Genomic DNA, 22,774 nt, shown 5'->3' with positions numbered 1-22,774 from the left:
CATAGAGGGTGATTTAGCTGGGCGAAGACTCCGGCTGCTGAAGCAATTATCGACTGAGTTTCTGATATGTATCCTCCTACTGGGTTTACCAGAGAGCCTAGGTACTTGGATTCAGTGATCTCGTCTATGGGTGACTATTCTAGTAAGATTGGGGGGTCTTGAGCTGATATACCAGACACCATGACTTGTGCCTTCGAGGAGCTTATCTTCAAAACGGTGTTACGGTGTAGCTACGGTGTTCATAAGTTTCTAAGAAAGGGTCATCATATTTTAGTTTTGGGTCTTGTTTAGTTTTATTCTGCACTGAGGACGGTCAAGCGGAGGTCTTGACCGAAATATTTGTATAATTTTTCAGCTTTTTCACTGGCTGTTTATTTTCCTCGTTTTCTTCTTAACTTCGTGATTTTATGTTTTATCGTGAAATACTATAAAGAAGCGGAAAACATTGCTCAGTTCCCCCAATTCCAAAATGAACAAAAAAAAGCCACAGACAAAGGCAAAGGTGAGGGAAGCAGTTTTGGTTACAATGTACCATACGTCTGGTAGACATATGATTGATAGATTGATTTACTGACAGATTGAAAAATTCCCTAAACATACAAACATGTAATTGATAGCCATAAATACACATAAAGGTTATAAACAAATATATTGTTATGGTATACCGTTTATAGAGAATCGGATAGGTGTCCACCAGCTTTTAGGGTGGTGGTCAACTGATTCTTTGAGATGATCTTCTGGGAAATCTCCAGATTTTCTGTTTATGGAATGTCTGGTGACTTTGGAACTGTTCTTTCTATAGCCTTTCTCTCAAGCTCATATGCTTCAACCCGTAAAAATTAAGGGGGGGTCGAAATATATTTTTCAAAATACACGGGGGGAGCAATCATTCCAATATGTAAAATGAAAACTGAAAAATGACATTTTTGAATGAAAAATTCAAAAAAGGTATGCTTCAAATCATCGGCGATATTAGCCACTTTTGGGTATCTCCTGGTTATAGATAGGTAAAATGAGTAGGAATTCTACTAGTGGATTTAGTCGTTTTCACTTCCGAACAGATTTACGGCTCGTTCTTTCATTTCCAATGACTACTAGTTTTCGTTACTTTAGACGCAGAAAATGTATTAATTTTCTAACTTAATATGTAATCTATAGTAATATGAAATGTAATCTTATGCAATCCTAGACATTATATATTTTTATATTTGTTCAATTTTCTCCGTTTCTTATAGACGATTCAACGAGGTTTGTTCTTCAGTCTTCTTCAACTGGTGATTACATAAACGCTGATTTTGTTCAAATGGAAATACCCAAGTCGGGAATTGTCAACCGCTATGTTGCAACTCAAGGTAAATAAATGCTCTTCAATTTTTTTTAATTGTTCTGCAACTTTTTCCAGCAAAGGCATTTAATATCGCAAAATTAGACTTACTGGCAAGTGAATCACAGTTACATTAATAGCTCAATTTCTGCTAATTTATAAACAAAGGTATATTGTACATTAAAAGCGTGTGATTGTTGGTAATAAATTCTTGTGAAAAAAAGATGCACTTTTGGTATATTTTCAGTATAATATTTAAAAAGCACTAAATATGAAAAATGATATTGTATTTTTAATTTGATAAATGCTAGTGTATGCATTTTCATAACTTTTGTATTATACATATTTTCCCAAAATTTATATCCCATTCATCGATTCTGAAGGTCTTATTTTAAAATAAAATTTAAATGATACCACTAATGTCAATGCTGCTTCTAACGACCCGTTGCAGCTGCAAGTTGCCTGCGGCCAACAGAGCTGCGCACCCTCCCTCCTCCCCAATCTGCTGGAGGCTTCACTCAATTCCCTTCCCGATAGGTTCTATTATCCTTTAAATCCCTTCTTATGAGCTCTTCCAATCCCATGGGGGCCGATTGCAGGCTTTTTGTTTGGCCCCCGATGGATGGTCAATATGAACAATCTTTGGCAATCTGCCATCTTTCAACCGTAAAACGTGTCCTAACAATCTTGACCTTTCTAACATTTCTACTCGTAACTCAATATCACCTCTTCAGCTTTTTTTGTTCCTAGTCTTAATGACTTAGTCATTTTAAATCAATTTTTTAAACTCATTTTTGCACCCGCTCTGAAAAACTGGAAAAGTCATTGATTTTGCTGTTGTTTTATCTAGGACACTTAAATCATCTAAATAGATATGTCTTCGAGAGTTTTACCTTCCGGTCTCATTCCATGATATCCCATAAGCTTTGCCGTCTTCCTGAGGACAAAGTTCCCTATAAAAATTCCTATAAACGGGGATAAGTTATAACCCTGCTTAACTCCCGATTCAACACAAAACCGACTTCTTACCAAATTTCCTGCCTTAACCGCAGTAATATTGTTGGCTTATATAGACCTAATTTCTTTAATCTACTCATTTGGTACGCCATACAAGGATAGGGCCCAAACTAAGGCTCTTCTATCTGTTGAATCAAATGCTTGTTCAGTAATCTTTAAAACTGATGGTTAAGTATAGAGTACAATAAAAAAAAGGAAACCAAAACGGTTAACGATATACCTATTCTTGAACTACCGAGGGGTCTGAAACAAAAACTTCGCGTACTAAAAATAGCGCTTTCACAATACTCGCCTATCAGATTCAGTAAAAATGTCCCAAAATGGGGTCAAATATAGAATATGCAGGAGAGCCACACTATTATATATTCGAGGAAGAGCTTTCCATTCCAGGTTAAGCTGCAATGTAACCACAGTAGCGAAAGTAAGTCTAAGTTTGCGTTTAGCCATCCGAAGCAAAAGCTTTCGTGTATTCTTAATCGAAGACCCAATCAGGAGATCTAAACATGTTAGTACTGTGGTGGGTGCCACCTCACTATCACCTAGACAGACACTATTGGGCACATAACTACCGTGTAAATTACAGAAGAGGACTTGGGACTTCACAGCATTCCTATTTATTCCTGATTATATGGGTCTGATTATTCATGTACTTTACAATTATTAATCTAGCAGTGGAAATATGGTAATGCATCCTTACTAAAACCACACTGTTCCTCTCTTAAAACTCTACCTACAGTAGTTCTTGCTGTCATAAATATCATCATTCTATATAGTTTGCTCCCTGCAGAAACTGAGCTAATGCTTCTATAATTACCCCACTCACTCTTGTCCCCGTTCTTTGAAAGGGGTTAAATAAAGTTATTTATCTATTATTTAAAGTTAATACAGTAATTTATCTCTAACTTCACAACCACGGGAGTTTTCGAAAACTATCAACATTAACTCGTCTTATCCTCTATCCTCTAACTCGTCTTAGGAAAATAATCCTTCCTTCACTTCCAATTTGTCGGTATCTATTCCAATCTTTTTGGTATCACATCCTTAAATTTTATCAGTATAAATTAAATTTAATGCATTCTCAGAATGCTCTGCCCATCTCTTTTTAACACTCTACTTGTCATCCATTGAGGTCATGTCCCAATAATTGACTGGAACATGTCCAGACTGATTACTTCCTCTCTATTTCTTAACATTTCAATATCATATTTTACTATTATGCCGTCTGGCTGCATCTTCCAGATCCTCGGTAATTTCATCCGTGACTTTCACTCCACACCTCCAAATGACACGTTTCCACGTCAACACTTCACTACTCACAACCACACTAAGAATTTCTTATTTCTAAAGAGTTTCAAAAAGCTGACATATTCTCATTGATCAAAGTGTGTCTTTGTATATGTTAGGAAGTCACATTCTTCGGTCAGTTAGTCGGGGTAAGATAATATACCGGTTAATAGCATCTACATTTTCACCAATACTTAATCATTGGTGGGCTATATACCGTTAGATAATAAATTTTCCGCAGCCTTCTAGGTATTGGTAAGCGGTTAACAGTGGTATCTATGATGGATAAAAGCTAGATGGCAATATTATTTTATATACGATGAATTTTAGTAGGATGAAGTCAAACTATGTTTATTTAAACTCAAAGCTATGTTTTAAACCCTGGAAATTTTTTCTATTAAAATGTCCTAATTTCTTAGACTGGGAAAACTGTAGGAGTCGTAACATTCAACGTCCAGCGTCGAAACGGAAAATAACCGCGCGAACTAAAGCTTAGCATCTTATGTCTTTTTTATTGCCATCAGTTAACTGCTTCATACTTATCTTTTTTGGGTGCTTTAAAATGTAGTTTAGAGCGAGAAGAGTTTTTTTCTCCTCTATGCCTACCAGCTTTAAGTTAACTAGCCTACTTAATCTGCCAGGATTTTCCCAAGCTAACCTTGGCCTAACTCTTGCAGACTAGAATTTAACTTGGAATAACTCTTGGAAACAAAAAGAAAAAAAAACAGATGAATTGTTATTTTGAGAGGAATTTTAGCTTCAATTCTGTGATACAAATTATATCTAAATGTTCAGTTACCTATTAAATTTTATAATTTTCAATAAAATTATCAGAAGCCTTACTAGCAAAATTAATTCAATGGAATCAGTCGTAGATGAAAATAAAATGTATTATTGATATTTCGTTTGTCAGCATGAGGTCCAAAAATGTTGGTAAACTAAAAAGAATTTGTAAAAGGAGTAAAATAAAACACGATATAATAACCGAAAAAGAAAGAATATAATAAAAGCCAAGGTAAAGAAAACAAGAAATACATATACAGTAAAGGTATTCCTGTCCAATCCAAGAAATAACCAAAGTTAATTTGAATGAATTATACAAAACAATTGGTTAGTTGCAATACAGAAAATAACCAAAATAACGCAAAATAAATTTATTATTGAGTCACACCGACCAAACAGGTATTCTTAAAAATATTGCTGGAGGACGAGGTGTGAACAACTTCAAAACTTCATTTTTGGGTTACATTTTTCTCAAAGGCTGCCATTCAGACCCTTGTCTTTATGCCTTAGTAAATGGCAGCTGAAGTTTTTTTGGAAATAGATTACCCTATTTTAGTAATTCAAACGTAAGGTGGGTTAAAGAGCTTGTGGGTGTTCCAGGGCTATAAGACTGCACATTTGCGAACGCAACCGAACATAACTGAAAACCAAACGAAAAGAAAATATCAAAAAAGAAATATAAAATGCCAACATTGTTGGGAAATAACCATCTGAATTTGATTTATTGTAGAATTAGCCTAATTTTTGCTCTTGAATGATCTACTTGCTTTCGTCCTTGGATTTCGTTTAATGGAGCTACTCGCTTTCGTTTTAATCGAAAAACTCGGAAAACTTGCTTTCATTCCTTTGGATTTCGTTTAATCGAACTACATGCTTTCGTTTAATCAAAAAATTTGAAAAACTTGGTTTTGTTTCCTTGTATAGCCAGGTTTGGGAAAATGTCTACCTTTTATTTTTACTATCTCGTTTTTTTGTTTTTTTTTTCGTTTTTTTTTTGTTTTTTTTTTTTGTTTTTTTGTCTAAAATACTGTCCTTTAAACTGAACGAAGTAATTCGAGGAATTGAAATTTCTTTGATCAAAGAACTGTTGAAAGTTTTGATGGATTTTCTTAATTTATGAGCTCTGTCGGTAGAATTTCTGAATTTAATAAGGCATTCTTGGAACAATGTAAAATTTGCTAAGAAATGGAGGAATGCTATAGACCCTGAAATATTGACACTAATGTTATATACTTATACCTTATATAATTATTAGGTTCCTAACACCGAACTTTGATATTTTATAACCTTAATTTCCTGCAAGTCTTTTCTAGAATTCTGAAATTTTGATAAAACTTTCAATGGGTAAAGGCATCAGTCAAGGTTTTGTGCTTACTTGGTAATAACGATCATACCAGTAAGTCATTCAGTAAATTAATAAAAACAAATGTTATAAACATAGTTCACCCTGTTAATATGGAGAGAGCATTTCAGGAACTAGTATTGAGGCCGAAAAGTAAGTTATATTGAAAAAGAAAAGTTTGCTATCTCTTGAGGTTAGATTTCCTTGGGGAAGGGGGTATACATTAGCTGTTTAAACCTTGGAATACTCGAATTTTGCTCTACCTGAAACACACAGGTTTAAAACTAAGAATGAACTATTTTTATGAGAATGATCCCATAAATGAATTTTGGAATTCATAGGGCATAGCAACCTTTTTTCAGCAGTTTTACTGCTGATGGTGGACACTGTATATGTGTTCGAAATATTCAGTTAATAAATTTTATTTTTGTTTCACCGTCAATTAAAAGGTTTCATCCCTATTTTGAACTGTTATATTTTCGTCATGGAAAAGCAATGTGGTCTTCGAAGTTATCTATATTAAGAATCTACACTAATTGCTCCTTAGTTTCCATATTAATACAACAGACAGTCTGGAGTTACCAACTCCCGAGAATAACTCTCGTTCACAAGCAGTTACTTTACGAGAGATCACTTAAGGGAGCTGTCAACTCCTGTCCTATAGTACAAAAAGTTTCTGAAATATTTCGCCTACTTACATTGAAGAAAATCTCATATCATAAGCCTTATATCTGCGTAAGATCAAATTTCGAAAAAAGACGTCTTTTTTCAAATAAATGCAAAGAGTAACGTTAAACCTGAAGAGGTGGACGAACATGCTCTAAGAATTGTCCTGTATATGAGCTGGGAATACTCCTTCCTTAGCCTACTGCTCATTGAGTCAAAACTCCATGAGTAATACACCTTTTTGGTCCCAGTGAACAGCTGTCAGAATCTTGCGGTTGTGGAAAGTTCGTTTGAATTTTTTTGTCTATTTGGGGGCATCCATTCTTCTGCATTTTGATTATGTTTTCATGTCGTCAATCAACAAGGAAGAAGGCGTTACAAGGTTTGTTCAAAGATTTGAAAAAATTCTTCAATTGTTAAAATGATTATTTAGATACTTATCCGTGATTATGCATTACTTTCGAAAATGAACTCTTTTTTATTAACCATATCTTTCTTTTATTCCAATCAGAGGTAAAAAAAAACTGTATGTTTGCCTAAGGATGCGATATTCTAATAGGATTAGCTAGCAGAAAAACATCCCTATCTCCATTCATTTTCGCTTTAATTTTCGTAAAATCGATGAAATTATTCTCTACGTTCCATGCTACAAATTAGGAAAGTATTCCCAAATATGGAACTTCTGTGCACTAGGAAAAAGTATCTTAAAGGAATATTCAAGAATTCCAATATTGAGACAGATGGTTCTAAAGTAATTGTCCACATATTTTAAACCCACAAAAAAAAAGAAAAACGTGATTCGGCTTATTAAATGTGCCATAATGAGCAGGCACATTAAAATGTCATTTACTGTTATTTTTACGATAAGCTTAGGCTGCTATGTTTTACTTGATCTCTGATAGGGGTGGGGCTAGTCGAAAAATTCCTTGGGAGCTCAATTTTTTCTTTTTGAAATACACCCAACTTTCCAGCTATGGATCCATGGGGGATAGAAAGGTGGTGTCAAATTACAGCGGAGCCTTACGCCTGTAACTTAATCTTCTTAATTTTGCTTATTCCGCTTTTCTGTTGGAAAGCAGGTCGTCCCCGTCTGGGGTGGGAGGATGTCATAAATAAAGATTTAAAGGAAACGGGAACTTCCTGGGAGGGTGTAAAGAGAGAGGCCTTGAATAGATTTGGTTGGAGGAGGAGCTTGCGTAGCTCTGTTGGCCTCAGTCGGCTTGGTGCTGTGGTGAGTTATTAGTTGTAGTAGTAGTAATAGTATCATTATATTTACATAATGATGCATACTAAAATGCATGCTACATTAGATGCATACTGTATACTACATACTGTATACTACATTTTAGATGCATACTACATTATCACATACTACACACATATACTACATTCTACGTACTACACATTAGATGCATACTACATTACCACATATTACATACTGCATTTTAAATGCATACTACATTATCGCATACTACATACACATACTACATTCTACATACTACATGTTAGATGCATACTAAATTATCATTATATTTACATTGTAAAAGTAATTTGCCTCTAAAATTTCTTTTAAAAGAGAACTTCTGTTGAAATCGAGGCGTGCGATAGATTTACCTGATTTGCTTGTCAAACACTGTTAAACAAGTTTGGTAATCCCTCTCAGAGCCTTAGGCACTGAGTCGTATCCAGGATTTTTCGGGGGGGGGGGGTACAAAAAAAAATTAAAAACGCATCCAAAATTTATTTATATTCATTTTTCTTACGTTTTACGAATCGGACAAACATTTTGGGTGGGGGGTTCAAACCCCCTGACCCTCTGGATACGGGTCTGCTTAGGCCAGTTGAAATGGTTTAATTCAATGTCTTCACTTTGTTACAACATCAGAACACGAATAAAAGAAAATCCTATTTATTTATAAATATTCGCTTAGCGAAATTAAAAACATTTTTTACCAAAGTATGTTTTTTTTGCACCAATGTAAATGTGATGTTTGCTGTTGTTAGCAAAAATAATCAACAAAAAGAACAAACCTGGTTGGTATGTCTCTGTGCGCAGAAGTGCAAATCAAATTTGAAGTGTGAACAATAAACCTTATAAGTTCCGTCATTTGATTAGGCTCCCTTTGCGCTTTACTTGTAGCTTGTTCTCAACTTAGTTTTGAATTTAGCAGCAAATCTTTTCATTTTGTGTAGAAGGACTGTAGGTATAGTAAATACATATAGAGAAAGGGTACCCACGTTTTTTCTTGTTTTTCTTTTTTATCTTGCTTGTGGGCTTTATATTCAGTTTTGTCTTTTCTTATGCCTTATTTTGTTAAAGCCCTACACTGAAAACTGTAATCATAAAGATTGGCTTTTTTTTTTTTTTTTTTTTTTTTTTTATCGACCCTTCCCACTCTATATATGTTTGTATGTGGACAATTTATTTGGTCGTAACCACGGATTTTTAATTTTCAATTATTGTGTTTTCCATACCTATCGAAACATTTTAAGGTTTCCATGAAAAAATAGTTTGCTTAAAGACCTGCACTAGATGACCAGAAGTATTAGAAAAACGAACGTGCTTTCAACAGAACGAATGAGGAAGGTCTACAGTTTCAAGTATCCCATAATTCTAGTAATCTGGTCATGGGAGGATACAGGGTCACCACCACCCCTCCTCCTTTCCTTCTCATTCCATAGATACGAAATTGTGGGATATGAGCCAAGGTTTTCAACAATAGCAAAGGAAAATCACATAAATTAATAGAGATGATTTCAAATGCCACACGTAGTCAAAACGTGATAAAAATAGTATCACGAACAGGTATCTTTTGAAATGACATTTCCGAAATATTATGTTACCAAAGTATGTCCTACAACTGTCTATTTGAAAGTAGGAGGAGGGTCCATATTTATGAACTTAAAAAGGCTAAATTTTGTGTTTCTGCACAGTCGCAACGACTATCATGCCATGGTTGACCTTATATGGAAACACCCCTGTCAAAAAGGTATGATGTAATATTTTGTATTCTGTGTGTCTTTGTTAAAGTAATTCCATGCAATCACGCTTTTATTGCTTTTGGTGTTAAATTTACTCTTTTTCTACGCTTACCCTCTTTTTCCCTCTTTTTTTTCTTATTTCTCCTTTTGAGAAGTGTATATTTTCGTTGTTCTTTGTTGTTTTAATTCATGTGTTGAAGTTTGCCTTAGTATGAACTGATATGCATTAGTTTATCATTTTCCTTAAGTAAACTGTCAACCGTTCCTGTTTAGGACCATTGCCTACAACTCAAACAGATTTTTGGTACATGATCTGGGAGGCTCAATCAACATTAATTGTGATGCTCACAACACTGCTTGAAAGAGGGAGAATAAAGTGCCACAAGTATTGGCCAGATGTGGATTCAAGCATAGAGATAGGACAGTTCGAGATCTGCTGTTTAGCTGAAGTAATTGAAGAGAGTTTTGCGTTTAGAGAATTTAAAATTACGAACAAAGATGTAAGTAGATTTTCGTTTTCGTTTAAATAAAGTATTGATTCAAGATCTGATATTTAGCTGAAGTAATTGAAGAGAGTTTTGCGTTTAGAGAATTTAAAATTACGAACAAAGATGTAAGTAGATTTTCGTTTTCGTTTAAATAAAGTATTGATTCAAGATCTGATGTTTAGCTGAAGTAATTGAAGAGAGTTTTGCGTTTAGAGCATTTAAAATTACGAACAAAGATGTAAGTAGATTTTCGTTTTCGTTTAAATAAAGTATTGATTCAAGATCTGCTGTTTAGCTGAAGTAATTGAAGAGAGTTTTGCGTTTAGAGAATTTAAAATTACGAACAAAGATGTAAGTAGATTTTTTTTTTTTTTTAAACAAAGTATTGATTCAAGATCTGATGTTTAGCTGAAGTAATTGAAGAGAGTTTTGTGTTTAGAGAATTTAAAATTACAAACAAAGATTTAAGTAGATATTTTTTTTTGTTTAAACGAAGTATTAATTAGAGTAATTAGAGACTTGCTGTTTAGCTGAAGTAATTTGAAGAGAGTTTTGTGTTTAGAGAATTTAAAATTACGAACAAAGATGTAAGTAGATTTTTTTTTTTTTTTAAACAAAGTATTGATTCAAGATCTGATGTTTAGCTGAAGTAATTGAAGAGAGTTTTGTGTTTAGAGAATTTAAAATTACAAACAAAGATTTAAGTAGATATTTTTTTTTTGTTTAAACGAAGTATTAATTAGACTTACTGTTTAGCTGAAGTAATTTGAAGAAAGTTTTGTGTTTAGAGAATTTAAAATTACGAACAAAGATTTAAGTAGATATTTTGTTTCTGTTTAAACAAAGTATTAATTGGAAATAAAGCCATAGCTGAAACCTTTGCTGTTCAATATATACATTTTGAAATAAATATTTTTTCGATATTCAATTTTTTTTGATTTGATGACCGAAGAATTTCATAATCATCTACTTTCTAAGACTGGTGGGAAAAATACGTTTAAAGATACAAAAGTACTATAAGTTAGTCATTTTCTATTGAAAGGAAATAATTTTTCATTTCTTTTTTTTCTAAGGCCTTTTAATTTCTTTTTTTCTTTCTTAATTGTGATTATTCTCTTTTTTATAAAGAAATTAAAGAGATTTTTAGGTTTAGAGAGTCTAAAAAATAAACAAAGAATTAAGCAGATACTCTTCTTTTTATTCTCTTTTCTCTGTCTATTTTTTTGTCTTTTTTAATTATTTTTACCCTCTTTGTTGTTAACCCAATAAAAAAAAAGAAAAATTATTTGCTTTTCTAACCTCTCAGTTTCACTTCTAATAATTTAAATTAGAAAAATGTTTTTTTTTCTTTCTTCTTCTCATTTACTTTTAATTTCTAAAAAGCCAAGATTTGGTACTCCATAAAGTCAAATCGAACAAAGTTTGTCAACTAGGATAGGGATGGCTGTTAGCTGAATCAAGGGTTAGCTTATCCCTTGAAGATAAAGTCTGAATGTTTACGTGAGGCCTTCGATTGGATAATTGCTAGATCATTACTCTTGAATGTATTGAAGATGAGCATATAGGTATCAGATCACTTCCATCTCAAGGTGATTCGATAGAATAAATAGGGAAGCCTTTAAAGTTTGATCATGTTTATGGAGAACTGCACGGACCATGATATTGGCAGCAAAATGACATATAGGGTTAATGAAATTGCCCCCTATGTTTTTGATTTACACCAGGAAAAGTATTGGCCCTTAGATACTACTCTGAGGAGCCCAGCCTTTACTTAAACTTACTGAGAGTAGATTCATCTAGAACTGAACGCCTTAACTCTTGAAATAATCTAAAGCTATTGATTATTCTAGAACTAAAGAACGATTTTTCCATCAATAACTGGATTCTATTTGGTAGATTCATATGAAATATTCTAGAAGTGGAGACTTGACAGGTTGAAAAAGGTTTCATGGTACCTGATTCTTCACCTCTTTGTTTCTGTATTTATCTGTGCTTTGTGTTTCCTGAATCCCTATTAATTAATGCGCTATTGGCTACCCTTAATATCTTGAGAAGATTATTTATATAACTTAGCTAAGACCAATTATTTAAATAAAGACTAAAAACTTAAACAAATGACCAATTGTCTTTTCACCTCTTTTTGTCCTGTCCTTGTTTTTTGTTTATTTTTTTTCTCTTTATTATATTTTTCGTTTTTTGTAGTTTTTAATTGCTAGCTATTGTTATAACTTAATTTAGTGTATTGTGTCTTTTTCTTTAGCAGATTTCACTGTTTCTTTTATCTTTATTTGAAGTGGGTAATAAATGATTACCTTATCTTTGTGTCATATAGAACGGGGCAGAGCGTCACGTGACCCAAATGCAGTACCTCGCATGGCCTGATCATGGTGTCCCAGAGTCCAATGAAGAGTTTTTAGATTTTGTTAATCGTGTTCGAGCGGCTCGAGCTGGAATGGTCGAACCAACTGTAGTCCATTGCTCTGCAGGAATTGGTCGGACTGGTGTGCTGATCTTGATGGAGACAGCAATCTGTTTAATTGAAGCCAATGAACCTGTGTATCCAATTGAAATTGTCAAAATAATGAGGGATCAAAGAGCGATGATGGTGCAAACTCCTGTGAGTATCTTTGGTGCATTGTGGTGCGATTATGATTATGGTGCAAATTGTATTTGGCTCTGAGAGGCCCCAAGGTGTTTCCTGCCTAAATCCTGAGCCTTCTCCAAATTCAGACTACTTTAGCTTTGATACGCGGCTATATATAGCTCTGAATGCTAAATAAACCTTTATCTATCCTCTATTTATAAATCTTTAAGTATATATGTTCGCAATGTTTAACCTGTAATAATTAATATGGCAATTTCTGACTTCAGATAGTTCGAAACTTCTGATGTATTAGAATTCCTATTTCAGGAGGTTTGTTTTTGTTCAGGAGGTTCAGGAGGTTATTTTTGTTCAGAGGTTTGCACAGTTCTTAATTTTTACGCTTGTTACTTCCAGGATGTATCTTAATTTTTTTTTTTTAATTTATAAAAGCTACCATTATAACCATTATAAAAGCTAGAACCATTAGAAACTAGACACTCTTGGTATCCCTAGGGATACCAAGATTTTTCAATTGATTTTCAATTGATTTTTTCAGCTGAAATTTTCAATTGATTTTCAATATATTTGCATCAAAACACATGTTCAAATGGCCCGAATTTTTTGTTGGCCCGTTCAAGCGTAATTTTATCCAATAGATTGTTACCGTAAGTGCTAACCGCATTTAGCGTCGCAGAAAATTCTAATTAACAGGAATATTATTCCTATATTATTCTATCTTGCCTTATTATAACCAAAACTATAAATACATAAAAGATAAGATATATGAATTTTTTTCTTTTTTGCGTAAAAACCTTTTTGTGCAAAATATTGTTTTCTCTCTCTTGTCTTTATAGCATATTAGTCAGGGAACCAGTCAAAGAAATTCTAACATCACTGGCTTCAACGAGCTAAAGAAGGTTTGAGAAATTTACCAGGGGCAGAATTGGTTGCTGAAAACGAATATACGCGGGCGCAACGAAAATTTTTTGTGCCAAAGGATATATCACCTAATTTGCATATTCGATGAGCTATATTCTCTGTTTTTCGACCTGGATGAGAGGTTTGGACTTAGAATGATAAACAGAATCAAGTACCGAGAGAGAAAAGAAAAAATGATGAATACAGTCAGATTCTAGCATATCATTAAAACATACTGAAGTGGTGACACCAGAAACCAACTTTACTGTACTTGCATTAGAGTTATGTTCAAAGGGGGAGGAACAGAGCAATTGAAGCTCATTGGAAGGTGACAACACCGTTGCGGTTGCATTCCGTTTGTGGCTTCAAAACGGGAGCCACTTGGAATAAATTAAAGTGCATATATATTGAATCTTAGCCTTGACAGAAGTACGTAAAAAAAAAAAATAAACTGCAGAAATAGAGTCTTTGATGAAAAAAAGAGAAAGAAAAAGAATCCAAATGAAATGGCCACAAATTACGCATATGTTATACTTCTTCAGGGGAATTATCACACTTTCCGGCACAAGCACACAAAACATCACAAAATCGAAGAAGGCATTTACAGTTCTTGGTGCATTTTTTGTTACACTCACAAAAGAGTTCTGAATATTCTGATGGAAGCGAAAAAGCGCTCGAAACAACGGGAAAAGCTTCTTGTCCAGGTAATAGCGATCCATAACTCAAAGGGCTTGACATACATTGTCTTGCAATCAATGAGGCATTCCAGATTCCAAGCTAGTAAGAACGCTTACAATGTTTTACAAAATGTAGCTCTGTAGGAGGCAACGCTTTCAGCTGTTTCTTACGAGTGATTCCATATCAGTTGTTTCTTTTGGGATTCTACGCCAGCTCCCAGAAATCTCATGATTTCTACGATCTTTTCCGAAATTCCTGGTAATCATCTTACAATTCCACTTGTTTTGGCTACTTGGACAATGAATCACAGTGAATCACAGAGTTGTGAATCACAGTGGCAATGTATCAATTCGTTGTGTGTCATGATAAATCTTGTATATTTTGATTCTACTTGTATATTCCCCATGACTACTTGTTTAATTCAGAAAATTAGATAGCTCTTAGAAAATTGCATTCCACTTCTTCACCTCCTAGAATCTCGTGATTGTTGCGATCTTTTCCGAAATTCCTGTCAATTGTCATGCAACTCCACCTATTTTGGCTACTTGGACAATACAGTGAGAATGTATAAATTCGCTGTGCATCATGATAAATTTTGTATATTTTGATTCTACTTATCTATTATCTACATCTTCTAGTTTAGCTCAGAAAATTAGGGAGGTCTTAGAAATAAAGAAAATTGCATTCCACCTCTTCAGCTCCCGAAATCTCATGATTTTCGCCATTTTTTTTCGAAATTCCTGGTATTCGTAATACAATTCCGCCTATTTTGGCTACTTGGACAATGTACCAATTTGCAGTGCATCATAATGCATTTTGAATATTTTGATATACTTGTCTATTATCCACATCTACTTGGTTAGCTCAAAAAATTAGGGAGTCTGGGATACAATGAATTGCAGTCTACTTCCTAAGCTCCCAGAGTCTCGTGATTTTTTTTTTCTTTCTTGAAATTCCTGATAATCAAACAGTTCGTGGTAACGAATTGTAAGTAAGGAGTGATGCGGCTCATGAGTAACCAAAACTGTAAGTAACGGAGTCTTGATGACAATAGATACATTTAAAAAAATCGAATTGTGATGCTTATTCGAAATATGTAAAATTTATCAAAGTTAATGGTACCCATCAGTAGTTACAAGCCTTACAGAGTTTTCCAAATTTTGAAAAAGGAGGGAAACACCCCCAAAATATCAAGTGATCTTAATGAAAATCGCTCCATCAGATTCAGCATAACAGAGAACCATAATGTAGAGGTTTCAACAATATATGTACAACATTGTAGAATTTTTGCATTGTTAGTCAGCGCAAAGATCACGGATGCGTGCTTTTTTCTCCAAGTGTGATCATATCCAACCAGTGATCATAAAAGATCGGGAAAGGGATCATTAGATCGAAATCAAAAGTTTCATTGCCTTTTTTAAGTGACTAAAAATATTAGAAAGCAACTAGCCCCCCTCTCCCCCTCTCACGTTCCTTTTTCGCCAATCAAAGAGCGCAATTCCGTTAAAAATAAATACAAAAGGCCACGTTTTCTGCTCCTCTTTGTTGGATATCCCTTAAGAACGTCTTACATTCAAAAACAAAAGAAGACAAAAAAACGTTCAAAAAAAAAAGGAGGCGAATATTTTGGATTGATAATCGCAGTGATTTTACATGCCTAATTGAAATAAATGAAACCTAAAAAGGTCTGTTTTGTTTCTTCAAGTCACATCTCACAATTTTGTCTTGTGAGTTGTTTTTCTTATAATTCCTAAGTGTTTTGTTAACAAGTAAGTTTTATTTTTCATTTATTTTAATTGCGCGCTGAAACTGGACCATGATTACTGGTCCGAAATATTGGTCACATTTTGTATTCAATATTGGCCTAATGTTGTTGGTTTTCTTTAGGTATTTTTTTTCCACCGTATTTAGCCGATCTAATATACAAAATAACCTTGCTTTACAGGTACCATTTCCTTGCATTCTGAGAATTCTTTTTAACTATCTAAACAGCTCTTTCATACCATACATACTAATTGGATTCAAATCCCTACTTTCGTAAGGAATAGTGTTTTTCTCCTCGAAAATTCTCATTCCTAAAAATTGTCCTCAAACAAATTCCTTGAAGAACTTGAATTAAGTATCGTTTTCGCTTGTTCAACTATTGATGGTTTAACTAATAATAATTAAGCCATCCCTTGCTACCCCCTAATCAAAATTAAATTTTTTTAATTGTTTGAAATAAACAAAATTGCCAAAACACCTGGCACTCAGACATTTTTTTCTTCTCAACTCTTACTTATTTTGACCCGTTTCTACATCTCTGGCGCGCCACTTCTCTCACTCATACGTTCTTGGTCAAAATCTTGTGCAGAGCAATAGTTTTCGGCTACTATACAGCTTTAACTGTTCTTAAATATGTATATAGTCTCGTCAATAAATTTATAAACGTAATTAATTTTCAATTTATATAAAATAAATAGATATGAAATGACCGAATAAAATCATTAAACCATTTGATAATTATCCAAAATAATTTCTTGTTCACTAATGTGACGTATCGAATAGTCCGATTTTCAACTCCTTTAATCTCCTATTTTACAGATTCCCTCACATATATATATTGCTGCTTGATAGCTAAAAGGTCTTATCTGCACTTTTTCATATTTAAAAAAAAATGTAATCGAGAAAGAATCGATTTTTGTGGAGCCAAAGATATTGTAGATAGAACAACGAATTCAACGCCAATTTAAAGCCGCTATTGAGACCCGTTTGTAGAGCTTTGCTACTTGGTTGAGACCTCAAAAAGCTCAACCACTTCTGTGAAAGTGGTTGAGCTGTTTCTCACAATTTTTTCTAACAATTATAAATCGTTATCTTTTTTATCAACTGTTTTATCATTGACTGGAATCACTGATTCACTGATCATTAAATCACTGGAATCACTGATGTAAAAAGGTTAAGAAACAAAAGGTTAAGAAAAAAGGTTAAAAAAAGGTAGTTACAAAGTTAATGTAGTTACAAAAGTAACTACTTAAAAAAAAAAAAAAAAATCAGAGATGAGTCGAATATTTGCCCACGTCATGGTAATTTTATCATCTGGCGTACATCAAATTTGGATTTCAAAATGAGATTGTATCACAATTAGAATCTGTTAGAAACAATTAGAAACAGTTAGAAACAATGTAAGAAGTGGTCCTACATTGTTTTAACAGTTTAGCAATAAATTTGACTTCTTCATCTGAGAGGCATCATACGACAAAAACGAAGTATACCACTAGAATAGTTGTAAAATATGACGTTAGATAGCATTTGTATCTGAATTTCGACTTTAGGTGTCAGTTACAAAGTTTTTGCTAATAACTGGCGATATTTAATTTCATAGTCAGCTTTGTTTGCAGAGTCATTTTCATTAATTATCTAATTTTTTTTAAATTACTTTTTAAATTATTATTAATTAATTTTTTCAGAGTCAGTTCAACTTTGTTTGCAAGTGTATTGTCTACGTGTTTAATCAAGGATTAGTAAAGCCTCTACCCGAATTTCGACGGTAACTCGGCAAATCCCCTAGTGACTTCGCCGTCCTTGCTGTGCTAAAGAGACACTCTCCATCCAAAGAATAACAACCATTTTATTTAGAGGCTTTTTACAAGTTTGTTCTCAGTTCAAAGTGTTTGATCTCAAAGGGTTAAGTAGGTTTGTTGTATTATTTACTTTCTGAGTGTTTTATTTTGAGAAATATTTTTTTCTTTATTCTGTAAATTTATATACATATCTTTTGGAAAAACAGTTTTCTGTACTTATATTTATGTGCTTGTGATTGTGACTACTTAAGTACAGATATTTTTTTCTGTAATACTTTTGGCATTTAGAGAATAAATTTTTCTTCTGTCTCTATTTCCAAAGTTGCCAACTCGTAATTAAAGATGCTCTTTTTTTAGGTCCATCCGTGCACATATTATGCGTGGACATACCAAATCTTCAGAAGAAGTAAAAAACAATTTTACTATTGTGTTGGGTATAAACATACACAATGTATAGAAAAATCGCAATTAAAGTTATGAAAAATAGTTTTCTTAAAGTAAATGATAAGTTAAAATTTAAAAAATCTCACCCTTGATCCATTTTGGATCTATTCATATCTGAAAACTGCGATTTCCTGTGATTCTTCTTTTATTTGTTTAAAAATTGTGAGTTTTGAAAGTTGTATCAAATTTTTGAGTGTTGCTACGTTGAACTATCAACCCGTTAGTTAAGTTTTACAATACTCCTTTTCCGTAAAAATGTTGATTTAAAGACTAAGAGATAATGATTTGTTAGGGATTTGATTCAGTAAATACAAATATTTCTTATGTTTGAATAAAGCAAGAAATTTTGTATGTTTTTAATGATACATTGAAGTTTTTCTTGGTTTTGCAATGAAAACTGCAGCGTGAAAACTGACTTTATAGAGTCTCTTAACTAAATATCAGCAATATTCTCGCAGTCAATATGTGCCTGCAGTGAAGAGCTATATTCCTAATTGACAGGGCGTATTTGACACTTTTTCAGCAATGAATGAGATAAATTCCTCAATGAACCATTATCTACTGGTGGCATTTGTGGATGTTTATCGTAATTAAAATGAAAGCATTGACTTGGTAAAGAGTGATATGTCTCCCTTTCCCTTCTCCCCAGTGATCGTTGTATAAGCATATGGCCTTATGGCCTTAGGAAGGGATTTATTCTCAAATTCTGAGCTCTAGTGCCCCTGAAAATGGCACACAATTCCACTTTATATGAAGTAGGTGAGAATAATTCCTTTAGTAAATCATTATCTATTGGTAGAAATTACAGAGGCTTATCGCAGTCAAAACGATAATTTTGACTTAATAAAGAGCAATATGTCTCTCAGTCCCCCTTGCCTTCATTGGTCATCCTATTAGCATAGAGTTATATAAATTTGGGAAGGGCTTTAATTGTAAATTCTATCAATCAATCAATCAATCAATATTTATTAATTCAAATTAAAAATATACAAAAACAATATTATGCCCCAACAGAGAGCAGAGCTCGTAAGGCTGGGGTAGCACAAATGCATAGAAAAAAAAACACAACGTCTCGTCATACTAATAATTCCAAAAAGAGAGAAAAAAAACTAAGACAAAAAAACATACAAGGTAGGAGATCATAGAGGAGGTCACCCCAGCGTAAGAACACCACAGCAAAATACATACTAAAATCTATTATTAATCAATCCCGACATCCAGGCAAAGAATCATTTTTGAAATATGTTTTTTCAAAGAAAATCCACTTGTGAAACAAGTTCAAGTTCAAGTTCTATTTATTTTCATAAAATAACAATAACAAAAACAATATCCCAAAGGGCTCAATGGCCCGTTATTTGGGGAACGGCATACAATAAATAAAGAATCATAAAAACTTGTCATAAACATACTAAACAACATCTAAATATAAATATGTAAGAAAAAGAAATCAACTCACCGGCAGTCCCCACGAAACAGCGACCCTCACATCACCCGATAATAAAATACAAATTAGAATTCACGCGTCATCGAGGATACAACACCAACAAAACAACAAACCAAAAAAAGGAAAAAAAAATAATAATAAATAAACCATAGGAAACATTTAATAAGAAGCCTTTAATAAGAAACTTTTCATCTGTCTCTTAAAGGAGCCAAGTGTTCGTGACTGCCGGATCTCAGCGGGAACCAAGTTCCAAGCTCGTCCCACAGTCATAGCCAGGCCGAAGTCTGAACGAACCGAGGGACTAGCTGGAATCATCACATCCTCCCGGTTACGAACGATATATAAATTTACTTCCCCTACTAGTTTAAGCAATCCCGAAAAACAACGTGGGAGATCTCCCTGGAAATATTGATATGCCAACGAAGATAGAGATAAAACATAAATATCTTTAATTTTTAGGAGGTCGAGAGGAGTGTGTGTAGCCGACTGGAGAATTCTTGTCGCTTTCTCATAAAGATTGTGAATAGGAGCAAGTACCGAGGAAAATGTGGACATCCACACAGACGAACAGTAACATATATAAGGGTAAATCAGAGAAAAGTATAAAAGACGGAGGATAGGGAAAGGGAATAAACGCTTTAATTTTCGGATGATCCCAAGTCCATGGGAAATTTTCACTCTTATTATTTGAACATGCCACTTAAATGATAAATTTTCATCCAAAAGAACTCCCAGGAATCGCACATATCGATCCGGGGGACGACTTATGGAGCCTCTTGGTGTATGAAGCTCAGTAATTGTGGGGCAGCTCACACCTTTACGAGAAAAAATAAGAAGGTAGGACTTTTTTACATTTAAAGTTAGTTGATTTATGTCAAACCAAAAGAGTATTTTCTCAGTCATTGCTTGAAGCTTTAGAATAAGGGATGATTCATCCGGAGCTGCAGCACCTAAAGTAGTGTCATCTGCAAATGCTATTAATTCTTCTTGACTATTAGGTGTGAACACCAACGTACTCTGAGAGTAAGATTTGTGACACAATCCACAGCAAACATTGTTAATTGGGGTGTTAAAAAGTCGGTAGAGATCGTTCACATATATGAGGAAGAGGGTTGGCCCAAGAATAGAACCTTGGGGTACTCCGTATTCAATTGGAACTTTTTCGTCTGTAACTTCTGTGGCGATAGATCTGTCAGTTAGATATGACGAGAACCAAGACAATGCTTCCCCACGGACACCAAAATGACAAAGTTTACCAATGAGAATCTTATGTGTAAGGCTGTCAAAAGCTTTCTTTACATCAAGAAAAATGGCTGCAGGAATAAGATTAGAATCTAAAGATCGTCGTATAAACTGAAGAAGTCTATTACAAGCATGTTCTGTAGAATACTTTGCGCGAAACCCAAACTGATGCTGATGGAAAAAAAAAATTTAGCTTCAAGAAATCTCACCAGACGTTTGAGCATTGCTCTTTCAAATATCTTAGAGAACACTGACAGAAGAGAGATCGGTCTGTAGTTCCCAGGGTCCTTTCTGTCACCTCCTTTAAAGAGAGCTATAACACGAGCAAGTTTAAGAAGTTGGGGAAATACTCCTAGTTCAAATGACCTATTAATCAAGTGGTAAATTGGGATGATAATCGATGGAAGAATATGTTTAATTACTTTAGCAGAAATTTGGTCGAAACCTGCTGAAGAATTCTTTAAAGACAGAACAATATTTCTAATTTCCTGCACCGTAACCTCCCCAAGAACCATTGATTTCAAGCACGAGGGACCTAAGAATAGCTTCCAAGACTGTGACACAGAGGAATAAGAAACGCTATTAGCAGTTTTTTTCCCTATCTCCGCAAAAAAATTATTCATATGATGTCGAATTTGGCCATTTTCTGTTACAAGTTGATCATCTACAATGAGAGACTTAGGCAGACCTTCTGGTTTTATGGACGGTCGACTAACTTCCTTAATCACGTCCCACGTCTTACCACGTTTTAAATTCGTAATTACTTTCAGGAATTCACCGAAAGTAACAGGGGCCAGGAACATACTAGAATTTTCGGATGACGGTAGATAATCTTTATATGAACCAAATAAAGATTCAGGGGATTCCAGATCAGCAGTAGCACTAAAATGGGAAAAGTAATTGCAAAAATAATCTGCAACAACATCCTTCCTCTTCAATTCAACACCACTTACATTTATGATCACTTCAGGATGTGATGTCTTAGTATTGATTCCAATTTTTTCCTTGATTAATTTTCATGTAGTCCGAGGTGAATCCGATTTTTTAAATGAATTTTCATAATAAATTTGTTCACTTGTTCTAACAATTTTAACCAGCAAATTTTTATAATTTTGGAATCGCTGTACATTATGAGCTGAGGGGTATTTCATTTTTATCTTATAGAGTCGATTTTTTTCCACGATAGATTTTAAAAGCGATTAACTTACCCAAGGTTTATTGGGTGAGTTTCTTTTCCGATATGTAGCTCTAAATGGGCAATGAAGATTCAGTTTTTCGTTCAGAATTCGATAAAATACATCCAAGGATGTATTTGAATCATTCTCGTTAGTAACTTCACTCCAATCTATATCGCTAAGACTAGATTTCAGTTCATTCATATTTACTTTGAAAAATTTCTCCTTTTCATAGGGTTTTCTTTATTGGCTATCTTTTGCGCTCTGAAGTCAGACATTAAAATACAATGATCAGACGTATCTTCCATAACCACGAATTTAGCATCACATGGATAAAGTGCAAAAATGTTATCAATCAGTGAAAAAGATAAATTTGTAATTCGTGTCGGAATAAAACATACTGGGCTCATACAATGTGAAAGGTTACATTCTAAAAACTGAAGGACATGTCGGTCAATCCTTTGCAGGCTTGATCCCATTAGGGATCAAGCCTTGGGAGGCATCCCATTAGTCAATATTGAAGTCCCCAAGGATAAAAAATGGCATTCGAAGATTTGATATCACGCTTAACATATTTTCAAATTTGTCAATAAAGTCTGCCGAGGACGATAAATTACAGCAATTAAAATTTTTTCATTATTTGGTAAAAAACATTCAACAATACAGCTTTCAAAAACCATCTCAGTATTCAGATATAGAAATTCTTTTCTCAGTCGCGCCGGAATATAATTTTTAACTAGTATTGCTAAACCACCTTGCTTTTTTTTATTTCTGCTTACGTGAAAGAATATTAATTATTAATTAATATTAATTTTTTTTTATTTTTAATATTAAGCTAAT

The 22,774-nt window shown here is 33.8% G+C and overlaps 1 protein-coding gene across 1 annotated transcript in view; it reads left to right on the top strand.

Annotated features, from left to right (window-relative positions):
• LOC136027649 (tyrosine-protein phosphatase non-receptor type 4-like) overlaps nucleotides 1-17,942 on the top strand; it is a 195,024-nt gene extending 177,082 nt beyond the window's left edge. Inside the window, exons 14-17 of the mRNA XM_065705076.1 lie at nucleotides 1,236-1,352; nucleotides 9,672-9,898; nucleotides 12,219-12,503; nucleotides 17,516-17,942. Of these exons, the coding sequence (XP_065561148.1) occupies nucleotides 1,236-1,352; nucleotides 9,672-9,898; nucleotides 12,219-12,503; nucleotides 17,516-17,599 (713 nt within the window). The 3' untranslated portion in view covers nucleotides 17,600-17,942. The remainder of the gene's footprint in view (nucleotides 1-1,235; nucleotides 1,353-9,671; nucleotides 9,899-12,218; nucleotides 12,504-17,515) is intronic.
• Nucleotides 17,943-22,774: the final 4,832 nt, after the last annotated feature.

The sequence above is a fragment of the Artemia franciscana genome, chromosome 5 (assembly GCF_032884065.1).
Source record: "Artemia franciscana chromosome 5, ASM3288406v1, whole genome shotgun sequence".
NCBI lineage: Eukaryota > Metazoa > Arthropoda > Branchiopoda > Anostraca > Artemiidae > Artemia > Artemia franciscana.
This window is presented reverse-complemented; position numbering and strand designations above follow the sequence as displayed.